Source organism: Ornithorhynchus anatinus, chromosome 17 (genome assembly GCF_004115215.2).
Source record: "Ornithorhynchus anatinus isolate Pmale09 chromosome 17, mOrnAna1.pri.v4, whole genome shotgun sequence".
Lineage (NCBI taxonomy): Eukaryota > Metazoa > Chordata > Mammalia > Monotremata > Ornithorhynchidae > Ornithorhynchus > Ornithorhynchus anatinus.
This window is the reverse complement of record NC_041744.1, coordinates 43,115,409-43,140,694: the sequence shown is the minus strand read 5'-3', so window position 1 is coordinate 43,140,694 and position 25,286 is coordinate 43,115,409. Positions and strand designations below refer to the sequence as shown.

At 45.3% G+C, this 25,286-nt stretch overlaps 2 protein-coding genes across 2 annotated transcripts; both read left to right on the top strand.

Moving 5' to 3' along the window:
* Positions 1-944: 944 nt before the first annotated feature.
* LOC114817943 (NKG2-D type II integral membrane protein-like) lies at positions 945-2,881 on the top strand. Its single transcript, XM_039914442.1, has 4 exons — positions 945-1,014; positions 1,710-1,908; positions 2,330-2,333; positions 2,711-2,881. Exons 1-4 carry the CDS (start codon positions 945-947, stop codon positions 2,879-2,881), a joined length of 444 nt encoding a protein of 147 aa, XP_039770376.1.
* A 10,243-nt stretch (positions 2,882-13,124) lies between these two features.
* LOC114817669 (natural killer cells antigen CD94-like) lies at positions 13,125-24,941 on the top strand. The gene is made up of 6 exons (XM_029081656.2): positions 13,125-13,351; positions 17,692-17,775; positions 19,053-19,154; positions 19,990-20,144; positions 23,104-23,207; positions 24,313-24,941. The coding sequence occupies exons 1-6, from the start codon at positions 13,186-13,188 to the stop codon at positions 24,431-24,433; spliced, it is 732 nt and encodes a 243-aa protein (XP_028937489.1). The 5' UTR covers positions 13,125-13,185; the 3' UTR covers positions 24,434-24,941.
* Positions 24,942-25,286: the final 345 nt, after the last annotated feature.

Sequence of the window (25,286 nt, the reverse complement as noted above, 5' to 3'; positions counted from 1 at the left end):
CCCCTCGCTGGATTTGCAACAATATGTATTGAGAAGCAGCAAGGCATAGCGAATAGAGCAGGGGCCTGGGAGTCGGAAGGTCATGGATTCTAATCCTGCCTCTGCCACTTGTCTGCCGTGTGACCCTGGGCAAAACACTTTACTTCTCTGTGCCTCAGTTACCTCATCTGTAATTGGAGATTGAGACTGTGAGCCCCATTTTGGGACAGGGAATGCGATCAACCCAATTTGTTTGGATCCACCTCAGGACTTTCATTTTCATTCCATCGCACTTATTGAGCACCTGTGTGCAAAGCATTGTACTAAGCACTTGGAAAGTACAATTCAGCAACAAATAGAGACAATCCCTACCCACAATGGGCTCAAAGTCTAGAGGGGGAGACAGACATCAAAACAGGTAAACAGGCAGGAGTTATTACAGTGCCTGGAACATATGTTTACCAAATACCACAATTCTTAGTATCTGCCCCTAATAATCGAATGGGGGAGTCCTTAGTCCTTGAAGGGGATATGTCAATGAGCCCTAAATAATGATAACAACCTGACTGCGGAAGGAGAGTGGGGAAGGAAAGAAGGGGATCCAGGTCGGTGAAAATCTGTAGTACCTAAGGGGTGATGTCTGCCATTTCTGGCCCACGAAGAAGTGTGGCACATTCTTCCTCTCCCTCTGTTTACTATGTCCCTTTCCCTCTTTGCCAGATTCCATGTCTACTCCCTGGCGGCTCCTGGCTGGGACTTCCTGGCTGGGACTCTGGGGGTCCTAGCCCTGGCCCTCATGGCATCTGGATGTAACCAAAACAATGATCTACTCCAGAACAAGTCAGTGAAATGGCTATTTTCCCCTCTGAAATAGTAGAGAGATGATACAGTTTATCCACTCTGACCTGCTTCTATTTTAATCATGCTTTTAGGAATAATCATGATAACTGATAATACTCTTGGAAATGTCTTTAGACTCTTCTTACCAAGGACCTGAGAGCTCTTTCGAAGTTCCCACCACCACATCCCCAAGAGGTAGGTGGTACGATCTTTTCTCATTTTCAACCTGCAGGAAAGCAAGTTTGTCAATTGAACCCACATTTCTGATCCTTGGCCAGATTTCTTACAACAACTGCTAAAAGCAAGCCAATCTCTTTGAGAGGATTCTCTCTGCCTCACACGTGAAGCAAACATTGCACTAGTGAAGCCAACCCCAAATGAGCCTAGGCAACCAATGCCTCTATGCCTCTTCTGGTCCCAGGATTGACACCCATTCCTAATGTGGAGGCAAGAAGAGGAGATCTAATTGTTGTGGATGTGTAATATTTACGATGGATCTGGAAGGAAATCCTGGTCAAGCATCCACCTTTTCTGTCAGATCTGTCCAAATGTTTAGTAACCCATCATCAATAGTATCATATTTAAAAAGAAGGACCAATAAACACAACCATTATAAATTTATCATTATGAGAAAAGCAAGTCTGGAAGTCAGAAGCCATGATTTCACGTGTCGATTCCAACACTGGTTTTCAATGCTTTCTTGAGCGAGTTACTTAATACTATTCCCCATTTCCCCATTTATAAAGTGGGGATAATAATCCCTGCTCCTCCCCTTCTTTGCAGGGATGTTTCCAGGACCTCACTGAAATGAAATGCTTGGAAATATGGACCTGCTATAAAATTGCAAGATGGAAATACCTGACTGATAATTTTCTCTTTTCTATCTCTAGGATGCTATTCTGCCTCTTGCCCAGAGAACTGGATCAGGAACAGAGGGAAGTGTTATTACATTTCTACAGAAGTCAGGACTTGGCAAGAGAGTCAAACTGCCTGTCAAAGTATGAATTCCAGTCTCCTGAAGATAGAAGACAGGGAGGAGTTGCAAGTGCATTCTCTCATATTTGAAATTCTGATAGTTGTTCTAGGGGGGTAAATAATGGAAATCAAGACAGTGTGTTGGAATAGCAGCATGACATTTTCAATTTTTGACACTTCTGATTCTTCCACTGAGGAACTGATTTACAATTAGCTCACTGAGACGTTTTGACACCTCTGATTGAGAAGGAACATGGGGGAACATAGGTTAAGGGCCTGGGAGTCAGAAGGTCATGGATTCTAATCCTACGCCGCCACTCAACTTATCTGTGATCTTGGGAAAGTCACTTCACTTCTCTGTGCCTCAGTTACCTCATCTGTAAAATGGGGATTGAAAATGTGAGCCTCATCCCATGCTCTAACCAGTAAGCATATTGCTTCTCAGTGATTGTGAATGGAGTTGATATCTTCATAAAGCTTATTTATGACACATTTTTGTACAACCAAAATATGTCTGTATCATTGCTTTTTCTAGCTATGTGTGGAAAGTTCCTTAAGGTGATAGTTTGTATCTTAGAGTGTCCAAGGTAGAAGGCAATTTGATGGTCATTTAGAACTTTCTAATTTGGGTAATAAATATTGTTTATTCATCAACCAATATCTCCCAAAATGCCCAGAAGCCATCAAAGAGAATAACAGGAAATAAAAGAGCTCCGGCTTGGGAGTCAGAGGACGTGGGTTCTAATCTCGGCTCTGCCACTTGTCTGCGGTGTGACCGTGGGCAAGTCACTTTACTTCTCTGTGCCTCAGTTACCTCATCTGGAAAATGGAGATTAAAAGCGTGAGCCCCACATGGGACAACCTGATTACCCTGTAGCCACCGCAGCACTTAGAACAGTGTTTGGCACATAGCAAGCCCTTAAATACCATCATCATCATCATCATCACGTCTTCATGGTTTGGCTGTGGTTCCATCCAGGATTTTCTGAAACTTGTGGTGTCTTATTATTGGATTGGACTGTCTCTGAGCAACTCTAGTGGACCTTGGCTGTGGGAGGATGGATCTGGTCTCTCCCATGACCTGTAAATTTATCTCCTTTGTGGCGGGATGTAACTGGCTCTGCCCAATGGGCCATTCTACCAGTTGAATAAAGGAGAAGTCCAGTACCTTAAATTCAGAATTCAGGGACTTTTTTATGAATGGCGCAGCATAACAACCTGAGTACAACTCTGCACTTCCCATTTGTGTCAGAAAAGAGAAGACTATGTTTCTTTGTAAAACCAGCTATAAGAGAGGATGCACCTTACCTCCCTGAGTTTCTCTCATTTCCTGGGACATGAGTAATTGAGCAACATCTTGTCCATCCACTCATTGTGTTTTAATGATTATCTGAGAGAACACATGAGAAAATGGACTTCTCCAGGCCGTCATTACAAATTTAGGAACATTATAGTTTTTAGTTGCATAGACCACTCACCACCAATCATATGACTTTAACTTTCAAGAAGATTTCAGTGTTGTTTAATTAATTTAGACCAGGACCTCTAATCCTGCTAACAAACCTCTGCCTTTTGCATCATCTTGTAAAAGTGAACATGAATCCAATCAACTCTTTTCTGGGGTTCACTTGCCTTCTTCAGTGATTAATGATTTTCTAAGCTTTCCATGGATTCAGGAAACTCATTCCCTTTAATTTTCCAAATATGACCCTGTTTCATAAATATGAGCTACTTACTGCCAGAAAACAGAGAAAAGTACCCAAAGCTCATGGTGCTAAGGCAATAAGATTGGGAATTCAATTTTCTGACTTCCTCTCTTGTCTTCTTTACAAATTCTTTCCTGCTGGTTTTGCCTCTATTTCTACATTTAGACTGTTATATAGCTTTACTTGGGTCAAATGTATTTAAAAGGGGCTTATAGATATGATGTCTCTTTCTTCACAGGTTATCTGTGCAAGACCAGTTCTCTAGAGGAAGCTGTATGTATTATGGATTGGAAGATAAATTCTCATCTGAAAAGTGTTCCCATGAAACATTTTATATTTGTGAGCTGAAAGCTATATGGGATTAAAAATGCTTAACTAGAAATAATGTAATTAAACGTTCTCATTTAAGGATTTCCTCTGGTGTTTCTTGGAATGTATATAGTGTAGAATCATTTGTAGGTGATTGGTTATTACTGTACAGAGATGAGAGAAAGAAAAGTACTCACATGGAGGAACAACTGTCTTTATCTATCAAATCACCCACAGTTGGAGTTAGTGTCCAGCTTTGAGCTCTCACTGAATGGCTGTCATCTGTAACTTTATTCAAGTAGAATTTATGTAAATTTATATCATCTCAATATCATTATAATAAACAGGAAAGTAGACACACTTCATTAAAGTTCATTTGTTTTTTGCACATTATACTAAATAATAAGCATGAATATGATAATAATAATGATCATGAATAGTATTTGCTAAGTACTTACTATGTATCAAGCACTAGCTAAAAACTGAGGCAGATACAAGATAATTAGGTTGGGCATATTCTCAGTCTCCCATGGGGCTCACAGTCTAAGTATTCAATCCCTTTTTTACAAATGAGGAAACAGACCCAGAGAAAGTAAGTGACTTAACCAAATTCCCAAAACGGATAGGCGGTTAGAAGACAGATCCTCTGACCACCCAGGCTTGGATTCTTCCCACTTGGTGATGCTGCTACCTTAGAAGATTGGGTACATTTATAAATTTGTGAATAATATCCAAAGAAAATGGAAGATTCATCTGGGTACATGGGGCAACATTATAACTTGGAGTTGAGAGAGAATATGACAGAAAGGTCCACATCCACTAAGCACCTGTCCTTTCCCTCAAGAGACCAAAATCAAAGCTTTGGGCAGACCTGTAAATCGAATTTCATCTCCCAACACAAGATGTGGCACTCACACTTGCATGTGACTGCGAGACCTGGAAGTACCACAGAAGAAACAACCAGTTTCAGGAAGAAAGTCATCAGCATCCCCCCAGAACCATAGTCTGCCTCATATGAGATGATAGGATTACAAGAAATGGCCTGGAACACCGTCAGCTACCAGCCATTTACCTTCTCTGTGGGGGATCTATAAAAAGCATAGAAAACAACAGATTAGCTAAACCGATGCTGAACGAGCAACTCAAAAATGGCAACCACAAGCCATATGAACAAAACAAGAACATAAAAAAATACTAAAACACAGTCTGAATCAATAATATTGGAATGGACTGTTGGAAGACCAAAGAAATAGAAAGTCCGGCCTGGTAGGCAGCAACTGGGAAAGGACCTGCTTTCCCACTGCAGAGGCTTTGGGAATAGAAGACACTGAGAGACAGCCTCAAAGACAGACAGGCTTTGCAAGCAACAAGCAAATGAATGCAGGAAGGAAGTCTATTTACATTACTTTCCTCATGCACTATGACCATTCTATTGATGCCTGTCCACTTGTTTTGTTTTGTTGACTCTTTCCCCACTTCTAGACTATGAGCACGTTGTTGGGTAGGGATTGACTCTATCTGTAACCGACTTATACTTTCCAAGTGTTTAGTACAGTGCTCTGCACAGATTAAGCGCCTGTTCCCAACTGAATCGGCGACCGCATGGACTCGGGGGCTCTCCTCCCAGGCAGCGGGTCCTTGGACTGCCCGCCCCCCATTTCCAGGCTAGCTCTTTAGCAGACTTTTTGGCCACAAACCGCCAACTTCAGCTGCTTTTTGGACACCGACCGCCGACTCATCCACGCCGGGACCACCTCTCTCTCCCGGGAAGCTGAGCCTTGTCATTGCCCAGAGCCTTTGAGCCACTACCACGTGGGCTGGGGATCTCTGCTCCCCTGAGGCCCAGCCTTGGCCCACCCGGCCCCGATTCCCGACAAGCCCCCCCTTCGCCTGCTGCTCGCCGACTCATCTGCACCTCCTCCGCCTCCCCCGGGGAGCTGAGCCTCGGACAGCCTGGACCCACGCCGGCCTCATCCTGTCTCAATCTGGACCTCCGCACCCCCGCTCGGGAACTCCGACACTAAGGATCTTCGCCCCCACAGACCCCCAGCCACCAGTTCCCATTCCACACCCTCTGCTCTGGCCTGGGGACATTGCGCTCCCCTGCTCGGGCCCGGGGACACTGTGCTCCCCTTCTTGACCCTGGGGACATTGTGCCCCCCTGCTCGGGCCCGGGGACATTGTGCTCCCCAACCGCCCCCCGACTCCGCCTGAAGCGGCCATTTTGGGAAGGCCTCACTCCCTCTTCCCCCTTGAGGTGATTCATCTCTCCCGCCCCCGCCCCAGGCGACGACGTCCTTGTTCTCACCATGTTACCTTACCTTAGCCGCCGCCTACGGCCGCCACCCACCCCGGACAACCTCAGGGCCCCCACCACCGCCTCAGGGACATTTGGTCATGAGCTCTGGGACTCTCTCAGCTGCTAGCCGCTTGACTTTGAGTTTGATCGGGTCGGGTCGACCCCTGACCCTGGTCATCGTCCGCTTATTAACACTATTGTAGTGTATCATACTGTACCATGTTGCTATATTACCGATTTCGCTTGTTATTGTTTATTGTCGTCAGTGCTGCCACCCACCTCTCTGGCCTCACCAGCTGCCTGACTTGGAGTTCGATCAGGTCGACCCTTAATCGAGCCTACCCCCGACCCTGGTCATTGCCCGCTTATTAACACTACTGTATTGTATCATACTGTATCATGTTGCTATATTACCGATTTCGTTTGTTACTGTTTATTGTTGTCAGTGCTGCCATCCACTCCCCGCCTCCTCCCTCCCGCCCCTTCCTATCCTCCCCTTCCCCTTCCCCTCTCTCGCTCAGCTCTTTCCTGCTCTCTCCTCTGTCTCCTCCACCCCCCCCCCCCGTCCTAGAACCCCACTTTACCAGCGCTACCCCTCTTCCCCCTCCCCCTACTCTCCTCCCCACCAAACGCCCTCCTCACCCCCTCCCCCCTTCCCTCTTCCCCACCCACGCCCCATCCCAGTCCTCCTTCGCCACCGCTACCCCTCATCCCCCTCTCCCCATCCAGGGCCCCGCCACCTCCTTCCCATCCAAACCCTCCCCTCCCCCCGCTCTCCCTCCCCTTCCCCCCTTGCACCCACAGCTACTTTCAAGTGTGACCTCTGGAACCCCCGCTCCATTACAGGTAAACTACCTTTCGTCCATGACCTTTTCCTTTCCCACTCTCTCCTCCTCCTCGCCCTTTCGGAAACGTGGCTCACTCCCAAAGACACGGTCTCCGCTGCCGCTCTCTGCAGCGGAGGCCTCTCCTTCTCCCACTCCCCGAGACTCATCGGTAAGGGAGGAGGCGTCTGCTTCCTCCTCTCACCCTGTTGCCGCTTCCTCACTATCCCTCCTACCCCCTCCCTCTCCTTCCCCCCCTTCGAAGCCCACATCATTCGCCTTTACCACCCCCTCCAGATACTTGTTGCTGTCATCTACCGCCCTGCTGGTTCCACCTCTGACTTCTTCAACTACCTAGACCCCTTTCTCACCTTCCTTCTCTCCTTCTCTCTGCCCACTCTGATTCTCGGAGACTTCAACATCCATATGGATGTACACGATGACTCCTCTGCCGCCCGCCTGCTATCCCTCCTCGACTCTGCCGACCTCCTGCTCCACCATACCGCGCCCACTCACCGACTCAGTCACACCCTCGATCTCGTCATCTCCTACCGCTGCACTATCTCCTCCTTCACCAACTGAAATCCCTCTCTCTGACCATAACCTTCTCACCTGCCTCATCTCTCACACTCCCTCCCCCGCAAATCTTCGCTACTGCCCCACAGAGACCTCCGCTCTCTTGATGCCATCCGTCTTTCCAAAAGCATCTGTCCTCACCTTGTCGCCCTGTCCTCACTTCCCACTCTCGATGATCAGGTCTCCGCTCTCAACTCCACCCTCTCTACTCATCTCGACTCTCTCGCCCCACTTTCCCTCCGCCGCTCTCGCTCCACTAACCCACAGCCCTGGATCACCTCCTCTGTCCGCCTCCTACGCTCCTATGCTCGAGCTGCTAGCGCTGCTGGCGAAAGTCCAAGCACCAAGCTGACCTCACACACTTCAAATTTATCCTTTCATTCATTCATTCATTCAATAGTATTTACTGAGCACTTACTATGTGCAGAGCACTGTACTAAGCGCTTGGGATGAACAAGTCGGCAACAGATAGAGACAGTCCCTGACGTTTGACGGGCTTACAGTCTAATCGGGGGAGACGGACAGACAAGAACAGTGGCAATAAACAGAGTCAAGGGGAAGAACATCTCGTAAAAACAATGGCAACTAAATAGAATCGAGGCGATGTACAATTCATTTAACAAAATAAATATGATAATGAAAATATATACAATTGAGCGGACGAGTACAGTGCTGTGGGGATGGGAAGGGAGAGGTGGAGGAGCAGAGGGAAAAGGGGAAAATGAGGCTTTAGCTGCGGAGAGGTAAAGGGGGATGGCAGAGGGAGTAGAGGGGGAAGAGGAGCTCAGTCTGGGAACGCCTCTTGGAGGAGGTGATTTTTAAGTAGGGTTTTGAAGAGGGAAAGAGAATCAGTTTGGCGGGGGTGAGGAGGGAGGGCGTTCCAGGACCGCGGGAGAACGTGACCCAGGGGTCGACGGCGGGATAGGCGAGACCGAGGGATGGTGAGGAGGTGGGCGGCAGAGGAGCGGAGCGTGCGGGCTGGGCAGTAGAAAGAGAGAAGGGAGGAGAGGTAGGAAGGGGCAAGGTGATGGAGAGCCTTGAAGCCTAGAGTGAGGAGTTTTTGTTTGGAGCGGAGGTCGATAGGCAACCACTGGAGTTATTTAAGAAGGGGAGTGACATGCCCAGATCGTTTCTGCAGGAAGATGAGCCGGGCAGCGGAGTGAAGAATAGACCGGAGCGGGGCGAGAGAGGAGGAAGGGAGGTCAGAGAGAAGGCTGACACAGTAGTCTAGCCGGGATATAACGAGAACCCGTAACAGTAAGATAGCCGTTTGGGTGGAGAGGAAAGGGCGGATCTTGGCGATATTGTAGAGGTGAAACCGACAGGTCTTGGTAACGGATAGGATGTGTGGGGTGAACGAGAGGGACGAGTCAAGGATGACACCGAGATTGCGGGCCTGAGAGACGGGAAGGATGGTCGTGCCATCCACGGTGATAGAGAAGTCTGGGAGAGGACCGGGTTTGGGAGGGAAGATGAGGAGCTCAGTCTTGCTCATGTTGAGTTTTAGGTGGCGGGCCGACATCCGGGTGGAGACGTCCTGGAGGCAGGAGGAGATGCGAGCCTGAAGGGAGGGGGAGAGGACAGGGGCGGAGATGTAGATCTGCATGTCATCTGCGTAGAGATGGTAGTCAAAGCCGTGAGAGCGAATGAGTTCACCGAGGGAGTGAGTGTAAATGGAGAACAGAAGAGGGCCAAGAACTGACCCTTGAGGAACTCCAACAGTTCAAGGATGGGAGGGGGAGGAGGCTCCAGCGAAGGAGACCGAGAATGACCGGCCAGAGAGGTAAGAGGAGAACCAGGAGAGGACAGAGTCCGTGAAGCCAAGGTGAGATAAGGTATGGAGGAGGAGGGGATGGTCGACAGTGTCAAAGGCAGCAGAGAGGTCAAGGAGGATTAGAATGGAGTAGAAGCCATTGGATTTGGCAAGAAGGAGGTCATGGGTGACCTTACAGAGAGCAGTCTCGGTAGAGTGGAGGGGACGGAAGCCAGATTGGAGGGGGTCTAGGAGAGAATGGGAGTTAAGGAATTCTAAGCATCGATTGTAGACGACTCGTTCTAGGATTTTGGAAAGGAAGGGTAGTAGGGAGATAGGACGATAAATGGAGGGGGAAGTGGGGTCAAGAGCGGGTTTTTTTAGGATGGGGGAGACGTGGGCATGTTTGAAGGCAGAGGGGAAGGAGCCCTTGGAGATTGAGTGGTTAAAAATAGAAGTTAAGGAAGGTAGGAGGGCAGGGGCGATGGTTTTAAGAAGGTGAGAGGGAATGGGGTCCGAGGCGCAGGTGGAGGGGGTGGCACTTGCGAGGAGGGAGGAGATCTCCTCTGAGGATACTGCAGGGAAGGATGGGTAAGTAGGGGAGGGGGTTGGTGGGGGGGAGGGGAGAGGCGGAGGGGTGACTTTGGGGAGCTCAGACCTGATCGTGTTGATTTTCGTGAGGAAATAGGTGGCCAGATCATTGGGGGTGAGAGATGGGGGAGGGGGAGGAACAGGGGGCCTAAAGAGAGAGTTAAAGGTCCGGAACAATCGGTGGGGGTGATGGGCATGGGTGTCGATGAGGGAGGAGAAGAAGCTTTGCCTGGCGGAGGAGAGGGGCCTTAACTCTGCCCTTTCCTCCGCCAGGCAAAACTTCTTCTCCTCCCTCATCGACACCCATGCCCGTCACCCCAGTCACTTGTTCTGGACCTTTAACTCTCTCCTTAGGCCCCCTGTTCCTCCCCCTCACCCATCTCTCACCCCCAATGATCTGGCCACCTACTTCATCACAAAAATCAACACAATTAGGTCTGAGCTCCCCAAAGTCACCTCTCCCCCTCTCCCCTCCCCCCATCAACCCTCTCCCCTACTTTCCCATCCTTTCCTGCAGTATCCTCAGAGGAGATCTCCTCCCTCCTCTCAAAAAAAAACAAAGCCACCCCCTCCACCTGCGCCTCGGACCCCATTCCCGCGCACCTTATAAAAAACATTGCCCCTGCCCTCCTCCCTTCCTTAACTTCTATTTTTAAGCACTCAGTCTCCAATGGCTCCTTCCCCTCTGCCTTCAAACATGTCCACGTCTGCCCCATCCTAAAAAAACCCTCTCTTGACCCCACTTCCACTTCCAGTTATCGCCCTATCTCCCTACTACCCATCCTTTCGAAACTCCTAGAACGAGTCGTCTACAATCGCTGCTTAGAATTCCTTAACTCCCATTCTCTCCTGGACCCCCTCCAATCTGGCTTCCGTCCCCTCCACTCTACCGAGACTGCTCTCTCTAAGGTCACCCATGACCTCCTTCTTGCCAAATCCAATGGCTCCTACTCCATTCTAATCCTCCTTGACCTCTCTGCTGCCTTTGACACTGTCGACCATCCCCTCCTCCTCCATACCTTATCTCACCTTGGCTTCACGGACTCCATCCTCTCCTAGTTGTCCTCTTATCTCTCTGGCTGGTCATACTCGGCCTCCTTCGCAGGCGCCTCCTCCCCCTCCCATCCTTTAACTGTTGGAATTCCTCAAGGGTCAGTTCTTGGCCCTCTTCTGTTTTCCATTTACACTCACTCCCTTGATGAACTCATTCGCTCTCACGGCTTTGACTACCATCTCTACACAGATGACACACAGATCTACATCTCTGCCCCGTCCTCTCCCCCTCCTTTCAGGCTCGCATCTCCTCCTGTCTCCAAGATGTCTCCACCTGGATGTCGGCCCGCCACCTAAAACTCAACATGAGCAACACTGAGCTCCTCATCTTCCCTCCCAAGCCTGGTCCTCTCCCAGACTTCCCTATCACCGTGGATGGCACGACCATCCTTCCCATCTCTCAGGACCGCAATCTCGGTGTCATCTTTGACTCGTCTCTCTCATTCACCCAACACATCCTATCCGTTACCAACACCTGCCGGTTTCACCTTTACAATATCGCCAAGATCTGCCCTTTCCTCTCCACCCAAACGGCTACCTTACTGCTACAGGCTCTTGTTATATCCCAGCTAGACTACTGTGTCAGCCTTCTCTCTGATCTCCCTTCCTCCTCTCTCTTCCCGCTCCAGTCTATTCTTCACTCCACTGCCCGGCTCATCGTCCTGCAGAAACGGACTGGGCATGTCACTCCCCTTCTTAAACACCTCCAGTGGTTGCCTATCGACCTCCGCTCCAAACAAAAACTCCTCACTCTAGGCTTCAAGGCTCTCCATCACCTTGCCCCTTCCTACCTCTCCTCCCTTCTCTCTTTCTACTGCCCACCCAGCACGCTCTGCTCCTCTGCCGCCCACCTCCTCACCGTCCCTCGGTCTCGCCTATCTTGCCGTAGACCCCTGGGCCACGTCCTCCCGCGGTCCTGGAATGCCTCACCTCCACCAAACTAAATGTCTTCCCCCCTTCAAAACCCTATTAAAACTCACCTCGTCCAAGAGGCCTTCCCAGACTGAGCTCCCCTTCTCCCTCTACTCCCTCTACCGCCCCCCCACTTTCACCTCTCCACAGCTAAACCCTCTTTTCCCCCCATTTCCCTCGCTCCTCCCCCTCTCCCTTCCCATCCCCTCAGCACTGTACTTGTCTGCTCAACTGTATATATTTTCATTACCCTATTTATTTTAATGAAATGTACATCGCCTTGATTCTATTTAGTTGCCACTGTTTTTACGAGATGTTCTTCCCCTTGACTCTATTTATTGCCACTGTTCTTGTCTGCCTGTCTCCCCCGATTAGACTGTAAGCCCATCAAACAGCAGGGACTGTCTCTATCTGTTGCCAACTTGTTCATTCCAAGCGCTTAGTACAGTGCTCTGCACATAGTAAGCACTCAATAAATACTATTGAATGAATGAATACCATTGAATGAATGAATAACCTCTTTTAGTGAAATAGGCAGTGTATTATATTGGTCTCCAGATGCAATCCACTCTGAGGACAAGACCAGATAAAGGATCTGATCCGCAATGAACACATTTATACAAACATTCAGGAACTCTGGGCAGGTTCCAATAATCTGGAGATTTGGTTCCGCTGTTTGTTATGCAACAAAGCACACACAGGTAGCAGCCACACAACTACAAAGAGATGGCACTCGCCAAGCTCAGGGAACACAACTGGGAACACAAGCCCAGAGAACTCAAAATTAGTGATGTAACTGAAGAAGTTAACTAGACATCTTTAAAATACCAGCAATAAGAATCCATCACAGTCTTGGTCCAGAAATGGCATATTTAGTGTACTCTTGCTAGAAATGGAACACAGACATTGAGAAGCAGCATGGACCCGTGGATAAAACACAGACTTGGAAGTCAGAAGGGACTGGTTTCTAATCCCCGCTCCACCTACTATGTGCTGTGATACCATGAGCAAGTCGCTTCACTTTTCTTTATCTCAGTTACCTCATGTGCAAACTGGGGATTAAGACTGTTAGTCCTGTGTGGGACATGGACTATGTCCATCCTGATTAACTTGTATCTTTCTTCATGCTTCACAAATTCCCTTAAAAAATAGCGGTGGTAAATGAATGGACTCTAGACCTATTCTCCAGATGGCTTCACAGAACCCTTCCCTTATGAACATCTCACACAAAACAGTGGGTGTGAAGCCAGTAGCTCAGAGAGATGAAAGACACGAGTTTTGAGCAAATACAGTAGGTAGAGCAGACTTCAAACCAATTCGAGTGTGAGAGCTTCCTGTGTGTTCCATCCGGAGTTTTGTGCAGTGAAGATGTGTTCCACCCTCAGCTCTTTCCGAAAAACTGCCACGGAGGATCCAAACCTGCAGTGTCTCATTGAGTTTCTCCCTGGGGGATGGAGAGCTGGTTGGATTCCTCATCATCTCATCTATCCTGCCTCCTCAGCCAAAAAAACTGGAAAAGCCCATTTTGGAGCAGGTATTTGGCATTTTTTCAGTATCTCTCTAGTTTGAGAAGAGAAGGGAAAGATTTCATTTCACGGACATGTTAGAATCTATGCCAAGTTTTCTCCACACTTGTCTACTTTGGAATTAGGGATGTGTTATTTAGGATGCACTGTTTGGGATGGTTTGCCATTGTTGTCATTCAGTACTTTGTACAAGACACATTTAATATCAAGACCTATCCCACTGCTAATCTGGATAGTACATATTATGAAAAATAGAATTTTCAAAAGAGGTATGTATTTCCAGCTCCTACAGTCTCACTACTTAAAATCTCTCCTACATTCTTCTATTCCTTCCACCCAAGGTGTGTTCATAATCCCACAAACTAATCAGAGCTGCCTTCGATATATTCCCAAGACGATAACCCATGTCAGTCGATAGTATTTATTGAGCCCTTGCTGTTTGCAGAGCACTATATTCAGCCCTTGTTGCAAAGTTAAATAGAGTCGGTAGACCTGTTCCCTGCTCACAAAGAGCTTAAAGTCTAGGTTGGGACACAGACATGAATATAAATCAATAAATTATGACTATGTACCTAAGTACTGTGGGGCTGAGGGGGGGAGAATAAGTGCTAAAAGGTAACCGAGGTCAATGCATATAAACTCAAAACTAGCCACACCAATAGCAATTCAATATTTATTTCTGAATTTCCTCAGCACTTGTGATATATTCATATACAATTATCAATTCAATTAATTCTTCCGTTCAGTTTGTTTTAAATATTTTAATATTTAATGTTTTAAATATTTTAAATTCACACAGTGTGAAAACTTTGCATGGACGGAATGTGTCGCTTTCTTCTGCTACACTTTCCCAAGTGTTTAGACCAATGCATTACATCTTGTGCATACCCAATCCGTGTTTTATTCCCACCTTGGTATGGGGGAATGGCTAAGGGAGGAGTTAGTTCCCCTTGCCTCAAAAGTGGATGTCTGTGTCTTAAGAGCCTGTTAAAATATTGAGAAAATCTGATATGGTATAGTACAGACAGTAAAATCTTTTTTGGTAATGCCATTTTAGCATTAATTCTTACTCAACTGATTCCATTCTTTGACATGGAAACTCTCAAAATTCTATTGTTATAGCTGGTGGCTTTACCAGTGGTTTAGCAATCATTCAATCCATCAGTGATATTTTTTGAACGTTTATTATGCTCAGAGTACTGTACTCTCCCAGAGTACCTGGGAGAATATAATACAACATAATTAGCAGACACACTCCTTGCCCATAATAAGCATAGGGTCTCAGTCATATTTATTATTTTGCACAGAGCTCTGTAATAAGCACTGGGGAGAGTTGGAAGACGTGGTAATTGCTATAACAGAGTTGGTGAAATGTTCCTTGTCTATAATGAGCATATAGTCTATGGGGAAAGATGTACATTAATATGAATAAATGAATTATGGATGTATATATAATCAATCTTATTTAATGCACATTTACTGTGTCCAATGAGAAGCAGTATGGTTCAGTGGAAAGAGCCCGGGCTTGGGAGTCAGAGGTCATGGGTTCTAATCCTAGCTCTGCCACCTGTCAGCTGGGTGACCTTGGCCAAGTCACTTCACTTCTCTGTGCCTCAGTTCCCTCATCTGTAAAATGGGGATGAAGACTGTGAGCCCTATGTGGGACAATGCAGAAGGGAGTGGAGAAGAAGAAATGAGGGCCTAATCAAGTTTAAAGCCTCTTGGAGGGGATGTGATTTTAGTAAGTCTCTGAAGGTGGGGATGGTGATCGTCTGTTGGTTATGAAAAGCGGGGGGACATTCCAGCCCAGAGGCAGCACACAAATGATAATCTGGAGGTGAGATTAGATGCGACTGTGGTACTGTGAGGAGGCTGACATTATAGGAGTGAGGTGCGTGGGCTGGGTTGCAGTAGGAAACAGGAAATAGAGAAACCATGTGGCTTAGTGGAAAGAGCCTGGGCTTAGGAGTCATAGAATGTGGGTTCTAACTAGAGTATGGAGAGGTAGGAGGTGGGAAGGTCAGCAGAGAAGCTGATGTAATAATCAAGTCATTGCAGGATAAATGCTTGCATTAGGGTGGTAGCGATTTAGATTGAGAGATTTTAGCTAATGAATATGTGGGTTGGACAATAATAATAATAACGATGGTTGTTAAGACCTTACTATGTGCCAAGCACCATTCTAAGTGCTGGGGTAGGTGAAAGGTCATCAGGTTCTTAACTGTAAAGAACTCACAGTCTTAATCCCCATTTTACAGATGGGAAACTGAGACACAGAGAGGTGAAGTCACTTGCTCAATGTCACACAGCTGACAAGTGGCAGAGTAGGGATTAGAACCCATGACCTCTGACTCCCAAGCCCGGGCTCTTTCCACTAAACCATACTACTTCCCGTGACCTGTCATGAGAGACATGAGTTGATGATAACGAGGTGACAGGGAGAACAGTGATACCATCTATGGTGATGGCGAAGTCAAAGGAGGGACAGGGTTCGGTTGTGAATATGAGGAGTTCTGTTTTGGACGTGAAACACTCGAGATGTAAGGGGCATCCAATTACAAGTGTCATAAAGGCAGGATAAAATACAACACTGCTGAGTAAATTATACTTTATACATCGCATTTCTATGACAAAGTATTTTTCAGAGGTTAGGATTATAACTGGATCCTTTAATCCTAGAAATTATGTGGGGGTCAAAAAGTATCCCCATACACACACACAAGATCTCATTCTCATATAGGCTCCTTTTATAACATTAATGAGTTTTTACAAAGATACTAACATTCCTAGTCACATTTGTGCTTTGGAAAAGGAGGTGAAATGGTATTATACTATATTAAGATCTGTACTAAGAACTTGGGTATGTACTATACTATGTAAAGAATTTACAGTTAAGAAGAAACAAGACATTGAAATAAATTTCTGGCGAAGCACCGTGGCCCAGTGGATAGAGTACAAGCCTGGGAGCCAGAAGAATCTGGGTTCTAATATCAGGTCCACCATATGTCTGCTGTGTGAGCTTGGGCTAGTCTCAAACATTTCTGTGCTTAGAGAAGCAGCGTAGTTTAGTGGAAAGAGCATGGGTTTGGGAGTCAGAGGTCATGGGTTCTAATTCCGGCTCCACCACTTGTCTGCTGTGTGACCTTGGGCAAGCCATTTAATTTCTCTGGGCTTCAGGTAGCTCATCTGTAAAATGGGGATTAAGAATGTGAGCCCCACGTGGGACAACCTGTTTACTTTGTAAATCCCCAATACTTAGAACAGTGCTTGGCACATAGTAAGCACTTAAATACCACTATCATTATTATTATTCATCCATAAAATGGGGACTAAGATTGTGAGCCCTCTGTGGGACAGGGACTGAGTCCAACCTGATTGTCTGGAAACTACCCCAGCTCTTAGCATAATTCCTGGCATGCAGTGAGCGCTGAACAAACAGCATAAAAAATATGTACATAAATGCTGTGGGGAAGAGTGTCAGTAAATATCAAGTGCTTCAAGGGTGCAAATCCCATTTCAAATGCAATGAAAAGAGAGAGGGATTAAGAGAGATGAGGGATTCATCTGGGATGGTCTCTTGGAGGAAATGTGATTTTAATAAGGCTGTGCAGATGGGAAGAGTGATGGTCTCTGGTATATAAAAGGGGAGAGTTCCAGTCCAGATGTAGGATATGGGCAAGGGGTTGGCAGCAAGACAGATGAGCATGAGGTACAGTGAACAGGTTGGATTTAGTTGAGGATGTGGGCTATGTTGTAACAGGAAATCAGTGAGGTAAAATAGGAGGGGACAAGACGATTGAGTGTTTTCAAGCCAATGATATGAAATTTCTGGTTGAATTGGAAGTAGATAGGCAAAAATTGGAGGTTCTGGATGACTGGGGAGAAATGAAGTGAACATTTTTAAGAAAAATGATCCAGGCAGCAGAGTAAAGTATGAACTCAAGTGGGGAGAGACAGGAAGCCAGTAAGGTCAAAGCTTGGATGAGAGAGATGAGTCGGGGATAACAACAGGTTTCCATGCTTGGGAGTCAGGGAGGGTAACGGTGTTGTCTATGGTGAGAGCAAAAGCAGGTGGAAGACGGCGTTTGTGTAAAAAATGAGTTGTTCTGTTTGGACACGTTACGTTTGACGTGTTGGCGGGACATCCAAACAGAGATGCAAATGATCACACTCAATTACCAGACTCTCAGGGTTTCTAAAAGGTTGTTTTGGTGGCACAATGGGTCACTTAACAGAACATTAATCTACTTGTGTCTGCTCTATTACCTGCCTCTTGGATTTTTCTAATTGATCCCCAGCACGCACTCACCATGATAATTTCATATCTTTGGGCACCTGTCATTTGCAGAGATGAGTGAGCGGAATGTAACCTATGTTGAAGCGACACCATCTCAGGAGTCGAAGATTAGACATATACATGTGAGAAAAGAAGGTATAGTACACTGCTAAACTTACAATAAAGGTAATAATTGTGGGATTTTTTAGGTTCTCACTATGTTTCAAGCACCCTGACATTCACTAGGATGGCCCTTGTCCCACCTGGGGTTACCAATCTAAGTTGGGAGAGGGAGAACAGCAATTCAGTCCCCATTTTACACTGGAGCTACTGAGGCACAGAGAAGTAAAGTGATTTAACCGAGTTTCAAGTTGTGGAGGTGGGGTTGGAACCCAGGTCCCTTGACTCCCAGTCCCATGCTCTTCATACTAAGGTATATGATGATGATGGTATTTAAGCGCTCACTATGTGCCAACAAATACTGTTCTAAGTGCTGAGGTAGATACAAGGTAAGCAGGTTGTCCCACGTGGGGCTCACGGTCTTGGTCATGGGTTCTAATCCTGGCTCTGCCACTTGGCAGCTGTGACTTTAGGAGAACACTTGACTTCTCAGTGCCTCTGATACCTCATCTGTAAAATGGGGATTAAGACTACGACCCTCACGTGGGACAACCTGATGACCCTGTATCTACCCCAGTGCTTAGAACAGTGCTCGGCACATAGTAAGCACTTAACAAATACCAACATTCTTTTTCTTCTTCTTAATCCCCATTTCACCAATGAGATAAATAAGGCCCAGAGAAGTTGTCGCCTGGCCAAAGCCACACTGCTGACAAGAGCCAAGATTAGAACCCGCGGCCTCTGACACCCAAGCCCATACTCTCTCCACTAAACCACAAGGACTTTAAGTCCTGCTCCATATTTTCCTGATATCTTCGGGCCATTGAATTCAGATGCTATCATTCATCACACCTATGATTTCTTTGGGCATTATGAGTGAAAAGAGTGGAGAGGAGAACAATTTTGATAGACATTCTCAAAGGTAATTTACCTTAAAAACTCAATTTAGCTATGGGCTCCCTGGAAAGTCAGGCTTTCTCAGTGTCGTAAGATTCCAAGAACAAACCCTTGCTGGATTCGCATACTTCTGTGTTATCGGTCCCTAAAAATTGGGTCAGGTGTCCTTAAGTCCTTGAAGGGGCATTGATGTTGATTGTCTAGAAGCAACTCAGCGAGCCCCAAAGAATGACGAAGACCTCTCTGGGGAAGGAGAGTGGAGAAGAGAAGAAGAGGCTCCAGGTTTGTGAAAATCTGTAAGCGACAGTCAGTGTCATCCCTAAGGGGTGAGATTTGCCTTTTCTGACCCAATGAAGCCGAAAGTTGCTCATTTTTTCTGTCCCTCTATTTACCTTGTTCCTTTTCCTCTTTTCCAGCTTCCATATTTATTTCCTGGAGGCTCCTTGCTAGGATTCTGGGTGTCCTGGGCCTGCTGCTCTTGGCATCCGTGCTAGCAATGGGGGTCCTCATGGCAAAACGTAAGTAACATATGGATGAACCAAAATAATCTCCTCCAGAACAGGCCAATGAAACAGCTATTTTTTCCCTCTGAAATAGTAGAGAGATGATACAGCTTATCTACTTTATCCTAATCCTATTTTAATCTTCCTTTTAGGAATGATAATGTAAGTTGCTGGTACTGTTTTCTCATTTTCAACCTGGAGTAGAGCAAGTTACCAAATTAAGCCCACATTTCTGATCCTTAACCAGATTAGTCAGGAAAATTGTTCTAAACAAACTAATCGACTTGAGAAGATTCTATCTGCCTCACATGCTCAAACAAGAATTACGCTTGTAAACAGCAAACGAAACTAGACAACCAATGCTTCTATACTTCTTCTGGTCCTAGCCCCTTCCTGATATGGAGGCAGGAGGGCGAAGGAAAGGAGATGTAAATGTTATGGGTGTGTAGCGAGATATGTACAAATGTTGTGGAAGGGAATGTTGGTCATGCGTCCAGGTTTTCTGGCAGACCTGCCCAGATGTTCAGGATTCCATCATCAATAGTATCATATTTGAAAAAGCAGGGCCAATGTATATAATGATGATCATTCAACTTTCAGAACAGTTTGGAAGTCAGGAGCCATGATTTCTATCTGCAGTTCTGACAGTGGTCTTCAGCGTGTTCTTGGGCAAGTGATTTGATCCTATTGTGCCTCAGTTTCCTCATCTGTAAAACGGGGATTCTAATCCCTACCTCTCCCCTCATTTGCAGGGTACAAGGACCTAACACACAAAAAGGTTGGAAAGATGGACCTGCTCTAAAATTGCAGAATGGAATTAAATTAATTATTTTCTCTTTTGTATTTCTAGGATGCCACTCTGGCTCCTGCCCCGCAAAGTGGATCTGGAACAGCGGGAACTGTTATTACATTTCTACAAAAATAAAGACCTGGCCAGAGAGTCAAACTGCCTGCAGAAGTATGAATTCCAGTCTCCTGAAGCTAGAAAACCGAGAGGAGTTGCAAGTGTGTCCTCTAATATTTGAATTTCTAATAGTTTTTCTGGAAGATAAATTAGGGCGATCTAGACTGTATGTTGCTATAGTAGCATGACAGTCTCAATTTTTGATACTTCAGATCCTTCCACTAAGAGGTTGATTTACAATGAGTTTACCACACCACCAGAAATTTTCGATACTTTTGATCTTTCCTCTGCAAGGTTGATTTACAGTGGGCTCATAACACCACCAAGAAGGTGACACTTCCCAGGTGAATTAAAGAAGAGGAATCTGTGTCTTTTATCCATTTGTTCATCTATTCAATTGTAGTTATTGAGCACTTACTGTGTGCAAAGCACTGTACTAAGCAATTGGGAGAGTATAACAATAAACAGACACAGTCCCTACCCACAACGAGCTTACAGTCTAGAGGGGGAGACAGACATTAATAAAAATAAATATATTACAGATGTGTACCAAAGTGCATTCTCACAGAGATACTGTGAGAATCAAATGAGACAATGGGAACAGTGACTTAATTCACATAAATCTTCCCATCCTGAAATGCTGGGTTTTCCAGCGGTAATTATGAGGAACTGAAAATATTTTTTTTAAAAAAAAACATGGAGTATGATGAGAACCAAAGTCTATTCACATCAGATCATACAGTTGCATTACAAACTTGTTTATCAGTCTTCTTCCTTCTGCTCCCACTCTTTCTAAATTATGTTTGTAGGTCTGGACCCCTGTAAGACCGCTGGCTCCCTCAGGTTGGGGAACAGGAAGACTGTTTTACTCAAGAGCTTAGTAGAGTTCTCTAAACACAATAGCTGTTCAATAAATACAACGGATTGAACTGCGGTTAGGGAATCTTTGCGAACACTTACCCAGGTTCCATGAGTACAGTGGATCTGATATAGCCTGCGAAAGCCAAAGTTCGGGCTAAGAGCAGAACCATAAGGTGATACTGGGAAATTATATTAACGATAATAACAATGGTAATTATAATGGTAATTATAGTGCTTATAAAATGCTTACGGTGTGTGAAGCCCCTCTAGATCGTAAGTTCGTTATAGGCAGGGGATGTGTCTTTTATATTGTTGTATGGTAGCCTCCCAAGCGCTTAGTATTCTGTTCTGCACATGGTAAGCGCTCAGTAAATAGGACTGACTGACTGACTAGATATAAATAGCCAAATCTGGCAAAGTCCATGTCACGTGTGGGACTCACATTCCAAGGAGAGAGAGTAAAATCCTCATGTTTACAGATGGGGAAATTGAGGCACAGAGCAGTTAAGTGGCTTGCCTCTGGTTGCATAGCATCCACTGATCTGGATTAGAACCTAGGATTCCTGACAGTCAACCCCTCTCTTTCCCAAAGTGTAGTGGATAGAGCACAGGCCTGCGCGGTAGAGGGTCCTGGGTTCTACTCTCGGCTCCACCACTTGCCTGCTGTGTGACTTTGGGCAAGTCACTTCACTTCTCTGTGACTCGGTTCCCTCATCTGTAAAAAGGGGATTGAGACTGTGAGCCCCACATGGGGCAACCTGATCACCTTGTATCCCCTTCCAGCGCTTAGAATCGTGCTTCACACATATTAAGTGCTTAACAAATGCCATCATTATTATTACCTGATTATCTTGTATCTACGCAGGTTCCTAGAACACAGCTTTGGTACATAGTAAACACTTAAATATAATTACTATTACTATTATTACTATTATGAGTAATGCTTCTTCTCATGGCCTAGTGGTTTACTCATTCTCTCACACATTCACCATGCCTGGTTGAATTTAACTTCCACACCCACTCAAGTTCCACATCTAGAAGTTGCACCCCACTATGTAACTCAGGAAAAAGAGGCATGTTTCTAAATAATGTTTATACATTGGTGTTTGTTAAGTGCTTACTATGTGCCAAGCACTGTTCTAAGCACTGGGGGAGATATAAGGTAATCAGGTTGTCCCATGTGGGACTCACAGTCTCAATCCCCCTTTTCCAGATGAGGTAACTGAGGTGCAGAGAAGTGAAGGGACTTGCCCAAAGTCACACAGCTGACAATTGGCAGGGCTGGGATTAGAACCCACGGCCTCTGACTTCCAAGCCCGTGCTCTTTCCACTGATCCACACTGCTTCTCTATATCTGATATCTGTGTTAGGCCTATTCTTTCAAAAGGACATAAGTGATTAAGTCTAAATCTCACCTTATTCCCATAGATTTGCCAAAATTCTGGCCTCATTTATTCCATTTCTGCTTTTCTCCCACAACTAATTCTTCACTCTTCAGTTGAACCCTTCAGTTTATAAATGCTTCATTTGCTTACCGCTTTAGTTTTTTGGTTGTTTTGTTTCAAATGGCATTTGTTCAGTGCTTACCATGTATCAGGTACTTTACTAAGCACTGGGGTAGATACAAGCTTATCAGGTGGGACACCGATCCCATTCCACGTGGAGCTTACAGTCTTACTCCCCGTTTGACAGATAACTGAGGCACAGAGAAGTGAAATGACTTGCCCAAAGTCACCCAGTAGACATGTGGTGGAGGTGGGATTAGAACCCAGATCCTTCTACTCCCAGACCCATGCTCTTTCCACTATACCATGCTGCTTTTAAGATTTATCAGTGAATCTTACATCTTTATTGGGCTTATATAAGATAGTTTGTACTGTGAAAAATATGTCTATGTCATTGGTTTTTTCTAGCCTGGATGGAAAGTTCTGGCGGGAAAAGGTTTAGATCTTAAAGTGTCCAAGGTGGAAGGCAATTTGACAATTATATCAATAAATTATAATATCGTTTATGCATCAACCTATATCCCCCTGAAATGCCCTGCAGCCATGAGTCTCTATCTGTTGCCAAATTGTACATTCCAAGTGCTTAGTACAGTGCTCTGCACATAGTAAGCGCTCAAGAAATACCATTGAATGAATGAATGAAAGAGAATAACAGAAAATGGGTCTTCATGATATGGTTGTGATCCCAATCCAGGATTTTCTGAAACTTCTGAAGTTTTATTACTGGATTGGACTGTCTCAGAATGGCTCTGATGGACGCTGGCTGTGGGAGGATGGATCCGGTCTCTCCTATGACCTGTAAGTTTACATCCTTTTTGATGGTATATTACTGGCTCTGTTCTTCGGGTCGCTCTCCCTGTTGAATAAAGGAGAAGGGCAGGACCCTAAGTTCAGAATTCAGGGATTTTCATATGAAGGTAGTGGCATAATAACTTGAGTCCAACCCTGCACTTCCCCTCTGTGTCGCAGGAAGAGAAAGAACTGCTTTTCTGTGTCCAAACTGCTACAAGAGTGGATGCACCTTAACTCCTTGATTTACTGTCACTTCCTGGGACTTGAGTAATAAAGCAACTCCATGTCCATTCATTGGTAGTGTTTTAGTGATTATCTGTTGAAAACCTTGTGAGAAAATGAACATCTCCAGGTCCTCATTACAACTTCAGGGATATTAGACTTTAGTTGCATAGATCCCTGTAGAGAAGCAGCGTGGCTCAGTGGAAAGATCACGGGCTTTGGAGTCGGAGGTCATGAGTTCGAATCCCTGCTCGGCCACTTGTCAGCTGTGTGACTGTGGGCAAGTCACTTAACTTCTCTGTGCCTCAGTTACCTCATCTGTAAAATGGGGATTAAGACTGTGAGTCCCACGTGGGACAACCTGGTTCCCCTGTGTCTACCCCAGCGCTTAGAACAGTGCTCTGCACATAGTAAGCGCTTAACAAATACCAACATTATTAGATAATGCAACCAACCTACAACAAGGTCGCAGTGTCATTCAATTAGTTTAGACCAGGGCTTCCAACCCCCTTAATATACCTATGCCTCATGCATCATCTTGTGAGAGCGGACTTATCTTGAATTCAGCCAATCCTTTTCAGGGAATCACTTTTCTTCTCCGATTAATGATTTTCAAAGCTTTCCATGGATTCAGGAAACGCATTCTCTTTAATTATCCAAATATGACCCTGTTTCATAAACAGGAGTTTTCACTGCCATAACACAAAGAAAGATATCTGTAGTTAGTGGTGGTGAGTAAATAAGACTGGGAATTCAATATTCTCACCCCTGGTCTTTTCTTCACAATTTTTTTTCTTTAAACTATTTCCACATTTAGAAGGTTATGCACCTTTACCCGCCTCAACTCTATTTGGAAAGAACTTGAGATATTGTGTCTCTTTCTTCACAGGTTATCTGTGCAAGACCATTTCTCTAGGGGAAGCTGTGTACATTATGGATTTTCTGATCAATTTTCATCTCAAGACTGTTACCATTCAACAGCATATATTTGTAAACAAAGAGCAATATAGGTTTTAAAAAATGCTCTATCAACTAGAAATTCTGTTATTTAACATTTTCACTTAAGAGAATTTCTAGTGTGCCCCCAAATACCACTGGTTGTCTCATAGAATGTATATTGTGCAGCATAGTATGCAGTTCAGGGAATAATTGTTTTAAAGACATGAGAGAAAGAGAAGTAAGCAAAGAGGAACAATCAAATTAATCTCTCAAACTACCCACAATTTAGGGTTATCTCTAGCTAGTGAGAGCATCTTCTGAATGACTGTCAATTATTCATAAATAATTTATGTAAATTATCATGTCAATATCATTAAAATAAACAGAAAAATGGAAACTTACTTTATAATTTGTACTTTGAAAATAAAATCGAGTGCATTCATAAATTTATAACTAAGAACAAAAAAGACTGAAAATATTTCCACAGATGTGGGTCAGATTAGCAACTTGAAGTCATGTCAGTCAAGAGAAGCAGTGTAGTCTAATCAGAAGAACACAGGCCTGAGCCAGAGTTCCTGGGTTCTAATCCCAGTTCCACCATTTTGCTGTGTGACCTTCAGCATGTCACGTACCTACTCTGTGCCTCAGTTACCTCATCTGAAAAATGGTAATTAAGACTGTGAGCCCTCTCTGGGACAAAGACTCTGTCCATCCTGATGATCTTGTATCTACCCCACTTCTTACTATCGTGCCTGGCATATAGAAAACGCTTAACAAATACAACTAAAAAGAAAAAGTGCGCAATAAGACAAATGGCCCCATTCAATCAACTCCTTCCCTTTCCTTCAAGATGCCACAGTCAATACTTGGGAAGAGTGGTAATTCCATCTCTCTGCTCTGGACAAGGCACCAAAACGTCTATAT

Bases quoted from the DNA above. Each gene is read 5' to 3' on its own strand.
- LOC114817943 (XM_039914442.1), top strand. From the start codon at position 945: ATGTCTTTAGACTCTTCTTACCAAGGACCTGAGAGCTCTTTCGAAGTT. The intron at 1,015-1,709 runs GTAGGTGGTACG...TTCTATCTCTAG, and splicing joins CACCACCACATCCCCAAGAG to GATGCTATTCTGCCTCTTGC.
- LOC114817669 (XM_029081656.2), top strand. From the start codon at position 13,186: ATGTGTTCCACCCTCAGCTCTTTCCGAAAAACTGCCACGGAGGATCCA. The intron at 13,352-17,691 runs GTATTTGGCATT...TGTCATTTGCAG, and splicing joins AAAAGCCCATTTTGGAGCAG to AGATGAGTGAGCGGAATGTA. The intron at 20,145-23,103 runs GTGTGTCCTCTA...ATCCCAATCCAG, and splicing joins AAAACCGAGAGGAGTTGCAA to GATTTTCTGAAACTTCTGAA.